This window comes from Scyliorhinus canicula, chromosome 21 (genome assembly GCF_902713615.1).
Source record: "Scyliorhinus canicula chromosome 21, sScyCan1.1, whole genome shotgun sequence".
Classification (NCBI taxonomy): domain Eukaryota; kingdom Metazoa; phylum Chordata; class Chondrichthyes; order Carcharhiniformes; family Scyliorhinidae; genus Scyliorhinus; species Scyliorhinus canicula.
In genome coordinates this window covers 13,970,495-13,990,588 of record NC_052166.1, presented here as the reverse complement: position 1 = coordinate 13,990,588, position 20,094 = coordinate 13,970,495, and the positions used below count along the sequence as shown (strand labels likewise).

The following is a 20,094-nucleotide window of genomic DNA, read 5'->3' as shown; positions in this document are numbered from 1 at the left end:
CACTGAGTACAACAATGGGTATAACACTGTCTATATTACTGAGAGCAGAATGGGAGACAGCACTGAGTACAACAATGGGTATAACACTGTCTATATTACTGAGAGCAGAATGGGATCGAGCACTGAGTACAACAATGGGTATAACACTGTCTATATTACTGAGAGCAGAATGGGATACAGCACTGAGTACAATGGGTATAACACTGTCTATATTACTGAGAGCAGAATGGGGTATAGCACTGAGTACAACAATGGGTATAACACTGTCTATATTACTGAGAGCAGAATGGGATCGAGCACTGAGTACAACAATGGGTATAACTGTCTATATTACTGAGAGCAGAATGGGGTATAGCACTGAGTACAACAATGGGTATAACACTGTCTATATTACTGAGAGCAGAATGGGATAGTGCACTGAGTACAACAATGGGTATAACACTGTCTATATTACTGAGAGCAGAATGAGAGACAGCACTGAGTACAACAATGGGTATAACACTGTCTATATTACTGAGAGCAGAATAGGATACAGCACTGAGTACAACAATGGGTATAACACTGTCTATATTACTGAGAGCAGAATGGGATCGAGCACTGAGTACAACAATGGGTATAACACTGTCTATATTACTGAGAGCAGAATGGGATAGAGCACTGAGTACAACAATGGGTATAACACTGTCTATATTACTGAGAGCAGAATGGGATACAGCACTGAGTACAACAATGGGTATAACACTGTCTATATTACTGAGAGCAGAATGGGATCGAGCACTGAGTACAACAATGGGTATAACACTGTCTATATTACTGAGAGCAGAATGGGATACAGCACTGAGTACAACAATGGGTATAACACTGTCTATATTACTGAGAGCAGAATGGGAGACAGCACTGAGTACAACAATGGGTATAACACTGTCTATATTACTGAGAGCAGAATGGGATCGAGCACTGAGTACAACAATGGGTATAACACTGTCTATATTACTGAGAGCAGAATGGGATACAGCACTGAGTACAATGGGTATAACACTGTCTATATTACTGAGAGCAGAATGGGGTATAGCACTGAGTACAACAATGGGTATAACACTGTCTATATTACTGAGAGCAGAATGGGATCGAGCACTGAGTACAACAATGGGTATAACTGTCTATATTACTGAGAGCAGAATGGGGTATAGCACTGAGTACAACAATGGGTATAACACTGTCTATATTACTGAGAGCAGAATGGGATAGAGCACTGAGTACAACAATGGGTATAACACTGTCTATATTACTGAGAGCAGAATGGGATAGAGCACTGAGTACAACAATGGGTATAACACTGTCTATATTACTGAGAGCAGAATGGGATACAGCACTGAGTACAACAATGGGTATAACACTGTCTGTATTACTGAGAGCAGAATGGGATACAGCACTGAGTACAACAATGGGTATAACACTGTCTATATTACTGAGAGCAGAATGGGATCGAGCACTGAGTACAATGGGTATAACGCTGTCTATATTACTGAGAGCAGAATGGGATCGAGCACTGAGTACAACAATGGGTATAACACTGTCTATATTACTGAGAGCAGAATGGGGTACAGCACTGAGTACAACAATGGGTATAACACTGTCTATATTACTGAGAGCAGAATGGGATCAAGCACTGAGTACAACAATGGGTAAAACACTGTCTATATTACTGAGAGCAGAATGGGATAGAGCACTGAGTACAACAATGGGTATAACACTGTCTATATTACTGAGAGCAGAATGGGATCGAGCACTGAGTACAACAATGGGTATAACGCTGTCTATATTACTGAGAGTTGGCGGATCTGTAATGATTTGGTTACCTGCAAATGCTCGCATTCCAACCATTTCCGGCATCTCTCATTTTGTCTATATAAATGATTTTGGATCATACCTCTCCATTCACCTGAGGAAGGAGCTGCGCTCCGAAAGCTCGAGTTTGAAACAAACCTGTTGGACTTTAACCTGGTGTTGTAAGACTTCTTACTATATTACTGAGAGCAGAATGGGAGACAGCACTGAGTACAACAATGGGTATAACACTGTCTATATTACTGACAGCAGAATGGGATAGAGCACTGAGTACAACAATGGGTATAACACTGTCTATATTACTGAGAGCAGAATGGGGTATAGCACTGAGTACAACAATGGGTATAACACTGTCTATATTACTGAGAGCAGAATGGGATACAGCACTGAGTACAACAATGGGTATAACACTGTCTATATTACTGAGAGCAGAATGGGATACATCACTGAGTACAACAATGGGTATAACACTGTCTATATTACTGAGAGCAGAATGGGATCGAGCACTGAGTACAACAATGGGTATAACACTGTCTATATTACTGAGAGCAGAATGGGATACAGCACTGAGTACAACAATGGGTATAACACTGTCTATATTACTGAGAGCAGAATGCGATACAGCACTGAGTACAACAATGGGTATAACACTGTCTATATTACTGAGAGCAGAATGGGATAGAGCACTGAGTACAACAATGGGTATAACACTGTCTATATTACTGAGAGCAGAATGGGATACAGCACTGAGTACAAAAATGGGTATAACACTGTCTATATTACTGAGAGCAGAATGGGATAGAGCACTGAGTACAACAATGGGTATAACTGTCTATATTACTGAGAGCAGAATGGGGTATAGCACTGAGTACAACAATGGGTATAACACTGTCTATATTACTGAGAGCAGAATGGGATACAGCACTGAGTACAACAATGGGTATAACGCTGTCTATATTACTGAGAGCAGAATGGGATAGAGCACTGAGTACAACAATGGGTATAACACTGTCTATATTACTGAGAGCAGAATGGGATACAGCACTGAGTACAACAATGGGTATAACACTGTCTATTTTACTGAGAGCAGAATGGGATACAGCACTGAGTACAACAATGGGTATAACACTGTCTATATTACTGAGAGCAGAATGGGATAGAGCACTGAGTACAACAATGGGTATAACACTGTCTATATTACTGAGAGCAGAATGGGATACAGCACTGAGTACAACAATGGGTATAACACTGTCTATATTACTGAGAGCAGAATGGGATATAGTACTCGGTGAAAGACTTAATACAGTACCGTGAGACTAACTGTGTGGGGTTGATACTTCATTCTCAGTATGGGGCAGCACGATGGCACAGAGGTTAGCACTGCTATCTCACAGCGCCAGGGACTCGGGTTCAATTCCAACCTAGGGTAACTGGCTGTGTGGAATTTGCACGTTGCCTCCCCGTGTCTGCTTGGGTTTCCTCCGGGTGGTCCGATTTCCTCACACAGTCCAAAGATGTGCAGCTTAGGTAGATTGGATATGCTAAATTGCTCCTATAAGTGATTGTAAGATATGGTGTTGTGCTTGGTTTAGGGTGTACTTTCAGAGGGTCGATGCAGACTCAATGGGCCGAATGGCCTCATTCTGCACAGTAGGGATTCCTTGATTTCCTGCATTGTGATCTGCTGGGGTCTGGGTGTCTGGATATGTGTTTTAAGGTTTTATGTAGCCTTTGATGAATTAATTCCGTTCTTTTCATTTTCTTAAGAATCATGCCAACTGAAACCTGATGCTGGTCCCTGTTTTGGTCATGAAGCAAGGTTCTATTACAACCACACCTTGATGAACTGTGAGAAGTTTAATTATGGTGGTTGCCTTGGGAACGGGAACAACTTTAACACCGAGCGGAAATGTTTGCAGACCTGCCGGACTGTTGGTGAGATATATATACCGAGTGTCCATCCCTGTGTTTATACACCGAGTGTCCATCCCTGTGTTTATACACCGAGTGTCCATCCCTGTGTTTATACACCGAGTGTCCATCCCTGTGTTTATACACCGAGTGTCCATCCCTGTGTTTAGACACGGAGTGTCCATCCCTGTGTTTATACACCGAGTGTCCATCCCTGTGTTTATAGACTGAGTGTCCACCCTGTGTTTATACGCTGAGTGTCCAGCCCTGTGTTTATACATCGAGTGTCCATCCCTGTGTTTATACATCGAGTGTCCATCCCTGTGTTTATACACCGAGTGTCCATCCCTGTGTTTATACACCGAGTGTCCATCCCTGTGTTTATACACCGAGTGTCCATCCCTGTGTTTATAGACTGAGTGTCCACCCTGTGTTTATACGCTGAGTGTCCATCCCTGTGTTTATACACTGAGTATCCACCCTGTGTTTATACACCGAGTGTCCATCCCTGTGTTTATACATCGAGTGTCCATCCCTGTGTTTATACATCGAGTGTCCCTCCCTGTGTTTATACACCGAGTGTCCATCCCTGTGTTTATACACTGAGTGTCCATCCCTGTGATTATACACCGAGTGTCCATCCCTGTGTTTATACACAGAGTGCCCATCCCTGCGTTTATACACCGAGTGTCCATCATAGAACAGTACAGCACAGAACAGGCCCTTCAGCCCTCAATGTTGTGCCGAGCCATGATCACCCTACTCAAACCCACGTATCCACCCTATACCCGTAACCCAACAACCTTAACCTTACTTTTATTAGGACACTACGGGCAATTTAGCATGGCCAATCCACCTAACCTGTGTTTATACATCGAGTGTCCATCCCTGTGTTTATACATCGAGTGTCCATCCCTGTGTTTATACACCGAGTGTCCACCCTGTGTTTATACACCGAGTGCCCATCCCTGTGTTTATACATCGAGTGTCCATCCCTGTGTTTATACATCGAGTGTCCATCCCTGTGTTTATACATCGAGTGTCCCTCCCTGTGTTTATACACCGAGTGTCCATCCCTGTGTTTATACACCGAGTGTCCATCCTGTGTTTATACACCGAGTGTCCATCCCTGTGTTTATACACCGAGTGTCCATCCCTGTGTTTATACACCGAGTGTCCATCCCTGTGTTTATAGACTGAGTGTCCACCCTGTGTTTATACGCTGAGTGTCCATCCCTGTGTTTATACACTGAGTATCCACCCTGTGTTTATACACCGAGTGTCCATCCCTGTGTTTATACATCGAGTGTCCATCCCTGTGTTTATACATCGAGTGTCCCTCCCTGTGTTTATACACCGAGTGTCCATCCCTGTGTTTATACACTGAGTGTCCATCCCTGTGATTATACACCGAGTGTCCATCCCTGTGTTTATACACTGAGTGCCCATCCCTGCGTTTATACACCGAGTGTCCATCATAGAACAGTACAGCACAGAACAGGCCCTTCGGCCCTCAATGTTGTGCCGAGCCATGATCACCCTACTCAAACCCACGTATCCACCCTATACCCGTAACCCAACAACCTTAACCTTACTTTTATTAGGACACTACGGGCAATTTAGCATGGCCAATCCACCTAACCTGTGTTTATACATCGAGTGTCCATCCCTGTGTTTATACATCGAGTGTCCATCCCTGTGTTTATACACCGAGTGTCCACCCTGTGTTTATACACCGAGTGCCCATCCCTGTGTTTATACATCGAGTGTCCATCCCTGTGTTTATACATCGAGTGTCCATCCCTGTGTTTATACATCGAGTGTCCCTCCCTGTGTTTATACACCGAGTGTCCATCCCTGTGTTTATACACCGAGTGTCCATCCTGTGTTTATACACCGAGTGTCCATCCCTGTGTTTATACACCGAGTGCCCATCCGTGTGTTTATACACTGAGTGTCCACCCTGTGTTTATACGCTGAGTGTCCATCCCTGCGTTTATACACCGAGTGTCCATCCTGTGTTTATACACCGAGTGCCCATCCGTGTGTTTATACACTGAGTATCCATCCCTGTGTTTATACACCGAGTGTCCATCCCTGTATTTATACACTGGGTGTCCATTCCTGTGTTTATACACCGAGTGTCCATCCCTGTGTTTATGCACCGAGTGTCCATCCCTGTGTTTAGGCACCGAGTGTCCATCCCTGTGTTTAGGCACCGAGTGTCCATCCCTGGGTTTAAACACCGAGTGTCTATCACTGTGTTTATACACGGGGGTGTCCCTCCCTGTGTTTATACACTGGATATCCATCCCTGTGATTATACACCGAGTGTCCATCCCTGTGTTTATACAACAAGTGTCCATCCCTGTGTTTATACACCGAGTGTCTATCCCTGTGTTTATACACTGAGTATCCATCCCTGTGATTATACACCGAGTGCCCATCCCTGTGTTTATACACCGAGTGTCCACCCTGTGTTTATACACCGAGTGTCCATCCCTGTGTTTATACACCGAGTGTCCATCCCTGTGTTTATACACCGAGTGTCCACCCTGTGTTTATACACTGAGTGTCCACCCTGTGTTTATACACTGAGTGTCTATCCCTGTGTTTATACACCGAGTGTCCATCCCTGTGTTTATACACCGAGTGTCCATCCCTGTGTTTATACACCGAGTGTCCATCCCTGTGTTTATAGACTGAGTGTCCACCCTGTGTTTATACGCTGAGTGTCCATCCCTGTGTTTATACACTGAGTATCCACCCTGTGTTTATACACCGAGTGTCCATCCCTGTGTTTATACATCGAGTGTCCATCCCTGTGTTTATACATCGAGTGTCCCTCCCTGTGTTTATACACCGAGTGTCCATCCCTGTGTTTATACACTGAGTGTCCATCCCTGTGATTATACACCGAGTGTCCATCCCTGTGTTTATACACAGAGTGCCCATCCCTGCGTTTATACACCGAGTGTCCATCATAGAACAGTACAGCACAGAACAGGCCCTTCAGCCCTCAATGTTGTGCCGAGCCATGATCACCCTACTCAAACCCACGTATCCACCCTATACCCGTAACCCAACAACCTTAACCTTACTTTTATTAGGACACTACGGGCAATTTAGCATGGCCAATCCACCTAACCTGTGTTTATACATCGAGTGTCCATCCCTGTGTTTATACATCGAGTGTCCATCCCTGTGTTTATACACCGAGTGTCCACCCTGTGTTTATACACCGAGTGCCCATCCCTGTGTTTATACATCGAGTGTCCATCCCTGTGTTTATACATCGAGTGTCCATCCCTGTGTTTATACATCGAGTGTCCCTCCCTGTGTTTATACACCGAGTGTCCATCCCTGTGTTTATACACCGAGTGTCCATCCTGTGTTTATACACCGAGTGTCCATCCCTGTGTTTATACACCGAGTGTCCATCCCTGTGTTTATACACCGAGTGTCCATCCCTGTGTTTATAGACTGAGTGTCCACCCTGTGTTTATACGCTGAGTGTCCATCCCTGTGTTTATACACTGAGTATCCACCCTGTGTTTATACACCGAGTGTCCATCCCTGTGTTTATACATCGAGTGTCCATCCCTGTGTTTATACATCGAGTGTCCCTCCCTGTGTTTATACACCGAGTGTCCATCCCTGTGTTTATACACTGAGTGTCCATCCCTGTGATTATACACCGAGTGTCCATCCCTGTGTTTATACACTGAGTGCCCATCCCTGCGTTTATACACCGAGTGTCCATCATAGAACAGTACAGCACAGAACAGGCCCTTCGGCCCTCAATGTTGTGCCGAGCCATGATCACCCTACTCAAACCCACGTATCCACCCTATACCCGTAACCCAACAACCTTAACCTTACTTTTATTAGGACACTACGGGCAATTTAGCATGGCCAATCCACCTAACCTGTGTTTATACATCGAGTGTCCATCCCTGTGTTTATACATCGAGTGTCCATCCCTGTGTTTATACACCGAGTGTCCACCCTGTGTTTATACACCGAGTGCCCATCCCTGTGTTTATACATCGAGTGTCCATCCCTGTGTTTATACATCGAGTGTCCATCCCTGTGTTTATACATCGAGTGTCCCTCCCTGTGTTTATACACCGAGTGTCCATCCCTGTGTTTATACACCGAGTGTCCATCCTGTGTTTATACACCGAGTGTCCATCCCTGTGTTTATACACCGAGTGCCCATCCGTGTGTTTATACACTGAGTGTCCACCCTGTGTTTATACGCTGAGTGTCCATCCCTGCGTTTATACACCGAGTGTCCATCCTGTGTTTATACACCGAGTGCCCATCCGTGTGTTTATACACTGAGTATCCATCCCTGTGTTTATACACCGAGTGTCCATCCCTGTATTTATACACTGGGTGTCCATTCCTGTGTTTATACACCGAGTGTCCATCCCTGTGTTTATGCACCGAGTGTCCATCCCTGTGTTTAGGCACCGAGTGTCCATCCCTGTGTTTAGGCACCGAGTGTCCATCCCTGGGTTTAAACACCGAGTGTCTATCACTGTGTTTATACACGGGGGTGTCCCTCCCTGTGTTTATACACTGGATATCCATCCCTGTGATTATACACCGAGTGTCCATCCCTGTGTTTATACAACAAGTGTCCATCCCTGTGTTTATACACCGAGTGTCTATCCCTGTGTTTATACACTGAGTATCCATCCCTGTGATTATACACCGAGTGCCCATCCCTGTGTTTATACACCGAGTGTCCACCCTGTGTTTATACACCGAGTGTCCATCCCTGTGTTTATACACCGAGTGTCCATCCCTGTGTTTATACACCGAGTGTCCACCCTGTGTTTATACACTGAGTGTCCACCCTGTGTTTATACACTGAGTGTCTATCCCTGTGTTTATACACCGAGTGTCCATCCCTGTGTTTATACACTGAGTGTCCATCCCTGTGTTTATACACTGAGTCTCCATCCCTGTGTTTATACACGGGGTGTCCATCCCTGTGTTTATACACCGAGTCTCCATCCCTGTGCTTATACAAGGGCTTTACATTCCTGTGTTCATACAGTGAGTTTACTTTCCTGTGTTTATACACTGAGTGTACATTCCTGTGTTTTGACAGTAAGTTTACATTCCTGCATTTCTACAATGAATCCCTGTGTTCATATACTTAATGTACATTCCTGTGTTCTCCAGAGTGTAGATTTCTGAGTTTCTCCAATGAGTTTACATTCCCGTGTTTGTAAAGTGTGTGCACATTCCTGACTTTCTACAGTGAGTGTAGATTTCTGAATTTCAACTGTCAGTTTACATTCCTGTCTTTCGACAGAATGTACATTCCTGTGTATACACACTGAGTGTACATTCCTGTGTATATACACTGAGTGTAAATTCCTGTGTATACACACTGAGTGTACATTCCTATGTATATACATTGAGTGTACATTCCTGTGTATACACACCGAGTGTACATTCCTGTGTATATACACTGAGTGTACATTCCTGTGTATATACACGGAGTGTACATTCCTGTGTATACACACTGAGTGTACATTCCTGTGTATATACACTGAGTGTACATTCCTGTGTATACACACTGAGTGTACATTCCTGTGAATACACACTGAGTGTACATTCTTGTGTATATATACTGAGTGTACATTCCTGTGTTGATACACTGAGTGTACATTCCTGTGTATATACACTGAGTGTACATTCCTGTGTATACACACTGAGTGTACATTCCTGTGTATTCACACTGAGTGTACATTCCTGTGTATATACACTGAGTGTACATTCCTGTGTATATACACTGAGTGTACATTCCTGTGTTCATACACTAAGTGTACATTCCTGTGTATATACACTGAGTGTACATTCCTGTGTATACACACTGAGTGTACATTCCTGTGTATTCACACAGAGTGTACATTCCTGTGAATACACACTGAGTGTACATTCCTGTGTTCATACACTAAGTGTACATTCCTGTGTATATACACTGAGTGTACATTCCTGTGTATATACACTGAGTGTACATTCCTGTGTTGATACACTGAGTGTACATTCCTGTGTATACACACCGAGTGTACATTCCTATGTATATACACTGAGTGTACATTCCTGTGTATATACACTGAGTGTATATTGCTGTGTATTCACACCGAGTGCCCATCCCTGTGTTTATACACCGAGTGTCCACCCTGTGTTTATACACCGAGTGTCCATCCATGTGTTTATACACCGAGTGTCCATCCCTGTGTTTATACACGGGGTGTCCATCCCTGTGTTTATACACTGAATGTCTATCCCTGTGTTTATACACCGAGTGTCCATCCCTGTGTTTATACACGGGGTGTCACCGAGTGTCCACCCTGTGTTTATACACTGAATGACTATCCCTGTGTTTATACACCGAGTGTCCATCCCTGTGTTTATACACTGAGTGTCCATCCCTGTGTTTATACACGGGGTGTCCATCCCTGTGTTTATACACCGAGTCTCCATCCCTGTGTTTATACACCAAGTGCCCATCCCTGTGTTTATACACCGAGTGTCCATCCCTGTGTTTATACACCGAGTGTCCATCCCTGTGTTTATACACGGGGTGTCCATCCCTGTGTTTATACACTGAGTCTCCATCCCTGTGTTTATACACGGGGTGTCCATCCCTGTGTTTATACACCGAGTGTCCATCCCTGTGTTTATACACCGAGTGTCCATCCCTGTGTTTATACACCGAGTGTCCACCCTGTGTTTATACACCGAGTGTCCATCCCTGTGTTTATACATCGAGTGTCCATCCCTGTGTTCATACATCGAGTACCCATCCCTGTGATTAGGCACCGAGTGTCCATCCCTGGGTTTATACACCGAGTGTCGATCACTGTGTTTATACACCGAGTGTCCATTCCTGTGATTATACACTGAGTCTCCATCCCTGTGTTTATACACCGAGTCTCCATCCCTGTGCTTATACAAGGGCTTTACATTCCTGTGTTTATGTACTGTGTACATCCTGTGTTCATACAGTGAGTTTACTTTCCTGTGTTTATACACTGAGTGTACATTCCTGTGTTTGGACAGTAAGTTTACATTCCTGAATTTCTACAATGAATCCCTGTGTTCATATACTTAATGTACATTCCTGTGTTCTCCAGAGTGTAGATTTCTGAGTTTCTCCAATGAGTTTACATTCCCGTGTTTGTAAAGTGTGTGCCCATTCCTGTCTTTCCACAGTGAGTGTAGATTTCTGAATTTCGACTGTAAGTTTACATTCCTGTCTTTCGACAGTGTGTACATTCCTGTGTATACACACTGAGTGTACATTCCTGTGTATATACACTGAGTGTACATTCCTGTGTATACACACTGAGTGTACATTCCTGTGTATATACACTGACTGTAAATTCCTGTGTATACACACTGAGTGTACATTCCTATGTATATACATTGAGTGTACATTCCTGTGAATACACACTGAGTGTACATTCCTGTATATTCACACTGAGTGTACATTCCTGTGTTCATACACTGAGTGTACATTCCTGTGTTCATACACTGAGTGTACATTCCTGTGTTCATACACGGAGTGTACATTCCTGTGTATATACACAGAGTGTGCATTCCTGTGTATACACACTGAGTGTACATTCCTGTGTATATACACTGAGTGTACATTCCTGTGTATACACACTGAGCGTACATTCCTGTGTATATACACTGAGTGTACATTCCTGTGTTCATACACAGAGTGTACATTCCTGTGTTGATACACTGAGTGTACATTCCTGTGTATATACACTGAGTATACATTCCTGTGTATACACACTGAGTGTACATTCCTGTGCATACACACTGAGTGTACATTCCTGTGTGTACACACTGAGTGTACATTCCTGTGTATATACACTGAGTGTACATTCCTGTGTATACACACTGAGTGTACATTCCTGTGTTCATACACTGAGTGTACATTCCTGTGTTCATACACTGAGTGTACATTCCTGTGTTCATACACTGAGTGTACATTCCTGTGTTCAGTCAGTGTACTCTCAGTCAGGATAGACCAGTCAGTGTACTCTCAGTCAGGTACACCAGTCAGTGTACTCTCAGTCAGAGTACACCAGTAAGTGTACTCTCAGTCAGTGTACTCTCAGTCAGGGTACACCAGTCAGTGTACTCTCAGTCAGTGTACTCTCAGTCAGGTACACCAGTCAGTGTACTCTCAGTCAGAGTACACCAGTCAGTGTACTCTCAGTCAGTGTACTCTCAGTCAGTGTACTCTCAGTCAGGGTACACCAGTCAGTGTACTCTCAGTCAGTGTACTCTCAGTCAGTGTACTCTCAGTCAGGGTACACCAGTCAGTGTACTCTCAGTCAGTGTACACCAGTCAGTGTACTCTCAGTCAGTGTACTCTCAGTCAGGGTACACCAGTCAGTGAACTCTCAGTCAGAGTACACCAGTCAGTCTACTCTCAGTCAGTGTAGTCTCAGTCAGTGTACTCTCAGTCAGAGTACACCAGTCAGAGTACACCAGTCAGTGAACTCTCAGTCAGTGTAGTCTCAGTCAGGGTACACCAGTCAGTGTACTCTCAGTCAGGGTACACCAGTCAGTGTACTCTCAGTCAGAGTACACCAGTCAGTGAACTCTCAGTCAGTGTAGTCTCAGTCAGGGTACACCAGTCAGTGTACTCTCAGTCAGTGTACTCTCAGTCAGGGTACACCAGTCAGTGAACTCTCAGTCAGTGTACTCTCAGTCAGGGTACACCAGTCAGTGTACTCTCAGTCAGAGTACACCAGTCAGTGTACTTTCAGTCAGTGTACTCTCAGTCAGGGTACACCAGTCAGTGTACTCTCAGTCAGTGAACTCTCAGTCAGTGTGGTCTCAGTCAGAGTACACCAGTCAGTGAACTCTCAGTCAGTGTAGTCTCAGTCAGGGTACACCAGTCAGTGTACTCTCAGTCAGAGAACACCAGTCAGTGTACTCTCAGTCAGTGTACTCTCAGTCAGGGTACACCAGTCAGTGTACTCTCAGTCAGGGCACACCAGTCAGTGTACTCTCAGTCAGAGTAAACCAGTCAGTGTACTCTCAGTCAGTGTACTCTCAGTCAGAGTACACCAGTCAGTGTACTCTCAGTCAGTTTACTCTCAGTCAGGGTACACCAGTCAGTGTACTCTCAGTCAGTGTACTCTCAGTCAGGGTACACCAGTCAGTGTACTCTCAGTCAGGGTACACCAGTCAGTGTACTCTCAGTCAGTGTACTCTCAGTCAGGGTACACCAGTCAGTGTACTCTCAGTCAGAGTACACCAGTCAGTGTACACCAGTCAGTGTACTCTCAGTCAGTGTACTTTCAGTCAGTGTACTCTCAGTCAGGGTACACCAGTCAGTGAACTCTCAGTCAGTGTACTTTCAGTCAGTGTACTCTCAGTCAGTGTACACCAGTCAGTGTACTCTCAGTCAGTGTACTTTCAGTCAGTGTACACCAGTCAGTGTACTCTCAGTCAGTGTAGTCTCAGTCAGTGTACACCAGTCAGTGTACTCTCAGTCAGAGTACACCAGTCAGTGAACTCTCAGTCAGTGTAGTCTCAGTCAGGGTACACCAGTCAGTGTACTCTCAGTCAGAGTACACCAGTCAGTGTAATCTCAGTCAGAGTACACCAGTCAGTGTACTCTCAGTCAGTGTACTCTCAGTCAGGGTACACCAGTCAGTGTACTCTCATCAGGGTACACCAGTCAGTGTACTCTCAGTCAGTGTACTCTCAGTCAGGGTACACCAGTCAATGTACACCAGTCAGTGTATTCTCAGTCAGTGTACTCTCAGTCAGGGTACACCAGTCAGTGTACTCTCAGTCAGGGTACACCAGTCAGAGTACTCTCAGTCAGAGTACACCAGTCAGTGTACTCTCAGTCAGTGTACTCTCAGTCAGAGTACACCAGTCAGTGTACTCTCAGTCAGAGTACACCAGTCAGTGTACTCTCAGTCAGTGTACTCTCAGTCAGAGTACACCAGTCAGTCTACTCTCAGTCAGTGTACTCTCAGTCAGGGTACACCAGTCAGTGTACTCTCAGTCAGGGTACACCAGTCAGTGTACTCTCAGTCAGAGTACACCAGTCAGTGTACTCTCAGTCAATGTACTCTCAGTCAGAGTACACCAGTCAGTGTACTCTCAGTCAGTGTACTCTCAGTCAGAGTACACCAGTCAGTGTACTCTCAGTCAGTGTACTCTCAGTCAGAGCACACCAGTCAGTGTACTCTCAGTCAGTGTACTCTCAGTCAGAGTACACCAGTCAGTGTACTCTCAGTCAGTGTACTCTCAGTCAGAGTACACCAGTCAGTGTACTCTCAGTCAGGGTACACCAGTCAGTCTACTCTCAGTCAGTGTACTCTCAGTCAGGGTACACCAGTCAGTGTACTCTCAGTCAGGGTACACCAGTCAGTGTACTCTCAGTCAGAGTACACCAGTCAGTGTACTCTCAGTCAGTGTACTCTCAGTCAGAGTACACCAGTCAGTGTACTCTCAGTCAGTGTACTCTCAGTCAGGGTACACCAGTCAGTGTACTCTCAGTCAGGGTACACCAGTCAGTGTACTCTCAGTCAGAGTACACCAGTCAGTGTACTCTCAGTCAGGGTACACCAGTCAGTCTACTCTCAGTCAGAGTACACCAGTCAGTGTACTCTCAGTCAGTGTACTCTCAGTCAGAGTACACCAGTCAGTGTACTCTCAGTCAGTGTACTCTCAGTCAGGGTACACCAGTCAGTGTACTCTCAGTCAGTGTACTCTCAGTCAGGGTACACCAGTCAGTGTACTCTCAGTCAGGGTACACCAGTCAGTGTACTCTCAGTCAGTGTACTCTCAGTCAGGGTACACCAGTCAGTGTACTCTCAGTCAGAGTAAACCAGTCAGTGTACTCTCAGTCAGTGTACTCTCAGTCAGGGTACACCAGTCAGTGTACTCTCAGCCAGTGTACTCTCAGTCAGGGTACACCAGTCAGTGTACTCTCAGTCAGGGTACACCAGTCAGTGTACTCTCAGTCAGAGTACACCAGTCAGTGTACACCAGTCAGTGTACTCTCAGTCAGTATACTTTCAGTCAGTGTACTCTCAGTCAGGGTACACCAGTCAGTGAACTCTCAGTCAGTATACTTTCAGTCAGTGTACTCTCAGTCAGGGTACACCAGTCAGTGTACTCTCAGTCAGTGTACTCTCAGTCAGGGTACACCAGTCAGTGTACTCTCAGCCAGTGTACTCTCAGTCAGGGTACACCAGTCAGTGTACTCTCAGTCAGGGTACACCAGTCAGTGTACTCTCAGTCAGAGTACACCAGTCAGTGTACACCAGTCAGTGTACTCTCAGTCAGTATACTTTCAGTCAGTGTACTCTCAGTCAGGGTACACCAGTCAGTGAAATCTCAGTCAGTGTACTTTCAGTCAGTGTACTCTCAGTCAGTGTACACCAGTCAGTGTACTCTCAGTCAGTGTACTCTCAGTCAGGGTACACCAGTCAGTGTACTCTCAGTCAGTATACTTTCAGTCAGTGTACTCTCAGTCAGGGTACACCAGTCAGTGAACTCTCAGTCAGTGTACTTTCAGTCAGTGTACTCTCAGTCAGTGTACACCAGTCAGTGTACTCTCAGCCAGTGTACTCTCAGTCAGTGTACTTTCAGTCAGTGTACTCTCAGTCAGAGTACACCAGTCAGTGAACTCTCAGTCAGTGTACTCTCAGTCAGGGTACACCAGTCAGTGTACTCTCAGTCAGTGTAGTCTCAGTCAGCGTACACCAGTCAGTGTACTCTCAGTCAGAGTACACCAGTCAGTGAACTCTCAGTCAGTGTAGTCTCAGTCAGGGTACACCAGTCAGTGTACTCTCAGTCAGAGTACACCAGTCAGTGTTATCTCAGTCAGAGTACACCAGTCAGTGTACTCTCAGTCAGTGTACTCTCAGTCAGGGTACACCTTTCAGTGTACTCTCATCAGGGTACACCAGTCAGTGTACTCTCAGTCAGTGTACTCTCAGTCAGGGTACACCAGTCAGGGTACACCAGTCAGTGTATTCTCAGTCAGTGTACTCTCAGTCAGGGTACACCAGTCAGTGTACTCTCAGACAGGGTACACCAGTCAGTTTACTCTCAGTCAGAGTACACCAGTCAGTGTACTCTCAGTCAGTGTACTCTCAGTCAGAGTACACCAGTCAGTGTACTCTCAGTCAGAGTACACCAGTCAGTGTACTCTCAGTCAGTGTACTCTCAGTCAGAGTACATCAGTCAGTGTACTCTCAGTCAGTGTACTCTCAGTCAGAGCACGCCAGTCAGTGTACTCTCAGTCAGGGTACACCAGTCAGTCTACTCTCAGTCAGTGTACTCTCAGTCAGGGTACAGCAGTCAGTGTACTCTCAGTCAGAGCACACCAGTCAGTGTACTCTCAGTCAGAGCACACCAGTCAGTGTACTCTCAGTCAGTGTACTCTCAGTCAGAGTACCCCAGTCAGTGTACTCTCAGTCAGTGTACTCTCAGTCAGAGTACACCAGTCAGTGTACTCTCAGTCAGGGTACACCAGTCAGTCTACTCTCAGTCAGTGTACTCTCAGTCAGGGTACACCAGTCAGTGTACTCTCAGTCAGGGTACACCAGTCAGTGTACTCTCAGTCAGAGTACACCAGTCAGTGTACTCTCAGTCAGTGTACTCTCAGTCAGGGTACACCAGTCAGTGTACTCTCAGTCAGAGTACACCAGTCAGTGTACTCTCAGTCAGTGTACTCACAGTCAGGGTACACCAGTCAGTGTACTCTCAGTCAGAGTACACCAGTCAGTGCACTCTCAGTCAGTGTACTCTCAGTCAGAGTACACCAGTCAGTGTACTCTCAGTCAGTGTACTCTCAGTCAGGGTACACCAGTCAGTCTACTCTCAGTTAGTGTACTCTCAGTCAGGGTACACCAGTCAGTGTACTCTCAGTCAGGGTACACCAGTCAGTGTACTCTCAGTCAGAGTACACCAGTCAGTGTACTCTCAGTCAGTGTACTCTCAGTCAGAGCACACCAGTCAGTGTACTCTCAGTCAGGGTACACCAGTCAGTCTACTCTCAGTCAGTGTACTCTCAGTCAGGGTACACCAGTCTGTGTGCTCTCAGTCAGAGCACACCAGTCAGTGTACTCTCAGTCAGAGCACACCAGTCAGTGTACTCTCAGTCAGTGTACTCTCAGTCAGAGTACACCAGTCAGTGTACTCTCAGTCAGTGTACTCTCAGTCAGAGTACACCAGTCAGTGTACTCTCAGTCAGGGTACACCAGTCAGTCTACTCTCAGTCAGTGTACTCTCAGTCAGGGTACACCAGTCAGTGTACTCTCAGTCAGGGTACACCAGTCAGTGTACTCTCAATCAGAGTACACCAGTCAGTGTACTCTCAGTCAGTGTACTCTCAGTCAGGGTACACCAGTCAGTGTACTCTCAGTCAGAGTACACCAGTCAGTGTAATCTCAGTCAGTGTACTCACAGTCAGGGTACACCAGTCAGTGTACTCTCAGTCAGAGAACACCAGTCAGTGTACTCTCAATCACTGTACTCTCAGTCAGAGTACACCAGTCAGTGTACTCTCAGTCAGTGTACTCTCAGTCAGGGTACACCAGTCAGTCTATTCTCAGTTAGTGTACTCTCACTCAGGGTACACCAGTCAGTGTACTCTCAGTCAGGGTACACCAGTCAGTGTACTCTCAGTCAGAGTACACCAGTCAGTGTACTCTCAGTCAGTGTGCTCTCAGTCAGAGTACACCAGTCAGTGTACTCTCAGTCAGTGTACTCTCAGTCAGAGTACACCAGTCAGTGTACTCTCAGTCAGTATACTCTCAGTCAGAGCACACCCGTCAGTGTACTCTCAGTCAGTGTACTCTCAGTCAGAGTACACCAGTCAGTGTACTCTCAGTCAGTGTACTCTCAGTCAGAGTACACCAGTCAGTGTACTCTCAGTCAGTGTACTCTCAGTCAGAGTACACCAGTCAGTGTACTCTCAGTCAGGGTACACCAGTCAGTCTACTCTCAGTCAGTGTACTCTCAGTCAGGGTACACCAGTCAGTGTACTCTCAGTCAGGGTACACCAGTCAGTGTACTCTCAATCAGAGTACACCAGTCAGTGTACTCTCAGTCAGTGTACTCTCAGTCAGGGTACACCAGTCAGTGTACTCTCAGTCAGAGTACACCAGTCAGTGTACTCTCAGTCAGTGTACTCACAGTCAGGGTACACCAGTCAGTGTACTCTCAGTCAGAGAACACCAGTCAGTGTACTCTCAATCAGTGTACTCTCAGTCAGAGTACACCAGTCAGTGTACTCTCAGTCAGTGTACTCTCAGTCAGGGTACACCAGTCAGTCTATTCTCAGTTAGTGTACTCTCACTCAGGGTACACCAGTCAGTGTACTCTCAGTCAGGGTACACCAGTCAGTGTACTCTCAGTCAGAGTACACCAGTCAGTGTACTCTCAGTCAGTGTGCTCTCAGTCAGAGTACACCAGTCAGTGTACTCTCAGTCAGTGTACTCTCAGTCAGAGTACACCAGTCAGTGTACTCTCAGTCAGTATACTCTCAGTCAGAGCACACCCGTCAGTGTACTCTCAGTCAGTGTACTCTCAGTCAGAGTACACCAGTCAGTGTACTCTCAGTCAGTGTACTCTCAGTCAGAGTACACCAGTCAGTGTACTCTCAGTCAGTGTACTTTCAGTCAGTGTACTCTCAGTCAGAGTACACCAGTCAGTGAACTCTCAGTCAGTGTACTCTCAGTCAGGGTACACCAGTCAGTGTACTCTCAGTCAGTGTAGTCTCAGTCAGGGTACACCAGTCAGTGTACTCTCAGTCAGAGTACACCAGTCAGTGAACTCTCAGTCAGTGTAGTCTCAGTCAGGGTACACCAGTCAGTGTACTCTCAGTCAGAGTACACCAGTCAGTGTAATCTCAGTCAGAGTACACCAGTCAGTGTACTCTCAGTCAGTGTACTCTCAGTCAGGGTACACCAGTCAGTGTACTCTCATCAGGGTACACCAGTCAGTGTACTCTCAGTCAGTGTACTCTCAGTCAGGGTACACCAGTCAATGTACACCAGTCAGTGTATTCTCAGTCAGTGTACTCTCAGTCAGGGTACACCAGTCAGTGTACTCTCAGTTAGGGTACACCAGTCAGAGTACTCTCAGTCAGAGTACACCAGTCAGTGTACTCTCAGTCAGTGTACTCTCAGTCAGAGTACACCAGTCAGTGTACTCTCAGTCAGAGTACACCAGTCAGTGTACTCTCAGTCAGTGTACTCTCAGTCAGAGTACACCAGTCAGTCTACTCTCAGTCAGTGTACTCTCAGTCAGGGTACACCAGTCAGTGTACTCTCAGTCAGGGTACACCAGTCAGTGTACTCTCAGTCAGAGTACACCAGTCAGTGTACTCTCAGTCAATGTACTCTCAGTCAGAGTACACCAGTCAGTGTACTCTCAGTCAGTGTACTCTCAGTCAGAGTACACCAGTCAGTGTACTCTCAGTCAGTGTACTCTCAGTCAGAGCACACCAGTCAGTGTACTCTCAGTCAGAGTACACCAGTCAGTGTACTCTCAGTCAGTGTACTCTCAGTCAGAGTACACCAGTCAGTGTACTCTCAGTCAGGGTACACCAGTCAGTCTACTCTCAGTCAGTGTACTCTCAGTCAGGGTACACCAGTCAGTGTACTCTCAGTCAGGGTACACCAGTCAGTGTACTCTCAGTCAGAGTACACCAGTCAGTGTACTCTCAGTCAGTGTACTCTCAGTCAGAGTACACCAGTCAGTGTACTCTCAGTCAGTGTACCCTCAGTCAGGGTACACCAGTAGGTGTACTCTCAGTCAGGGTACACCAGTCAGTGTACTCTCAGTCAGAGTACACCAGTCAGTGTACTCTCAGTCAGGGTACACCAGTCAGTGTACTCTCAGTCAGAGTACACCAGTCAGTGTACTCTCAGTCAGTGTACTCTCAGTCAGAGTACACCAGTCAGTGTACTCTCAGTCAGTGTACTCTCAGTCAGGGTACACCAGTCAGTGTACTCTCAGTCAGTGTACTCTCAGTCAGGGTACACCAGTCAGTGTACTCTCAGTCAGGGTACACCAGTCAGTGTACTCTCAGTCAGTGCACTCTCAGTCAGGGTACACCAGTCAGTGTACTCTCAGTCAGAGTACACCAGTCAGTGTACTCTCAGTCAGTGTACTCTCAGTCAGGGTACACCAGTCAGTGTACTCTCAGCCAGTGTACTCTCAGTCAGGGTACACCAGTCAGTGTACTCTCAGTCAGGGTACACCAGTCAGTGTACTCTCAGTCAGAGTACACCAGTCAGTGTA

The 20,094-nt window shown here is 46.0% G+C and overlaps 1 protein-coding gene across 1 annotated transcript in view; it reads left to right on the top strand.

Moving 5' to 3' along the window:
- The window catches only part of LOC119955791 (alpha-1-microglobulin/bikunin precursor), a 145,637-nt gene that overhangs the window by 100,402 nt on the left and 25,141 nt on the right, over nucleotides 1-20,094 (top strand). Inside the window, exon 8 of the mRNA XM_038782371.1 lies at nucleotides 3,616-3,783. Within this exon, the coding sequence (XP_038638299.1) occupies nucleotides 3,616-3,783 (168 nt within the window). The remainder of the gene's footprint in view (nucleotides 1-3,615; nucleotides 3,784-20,094) is intronic.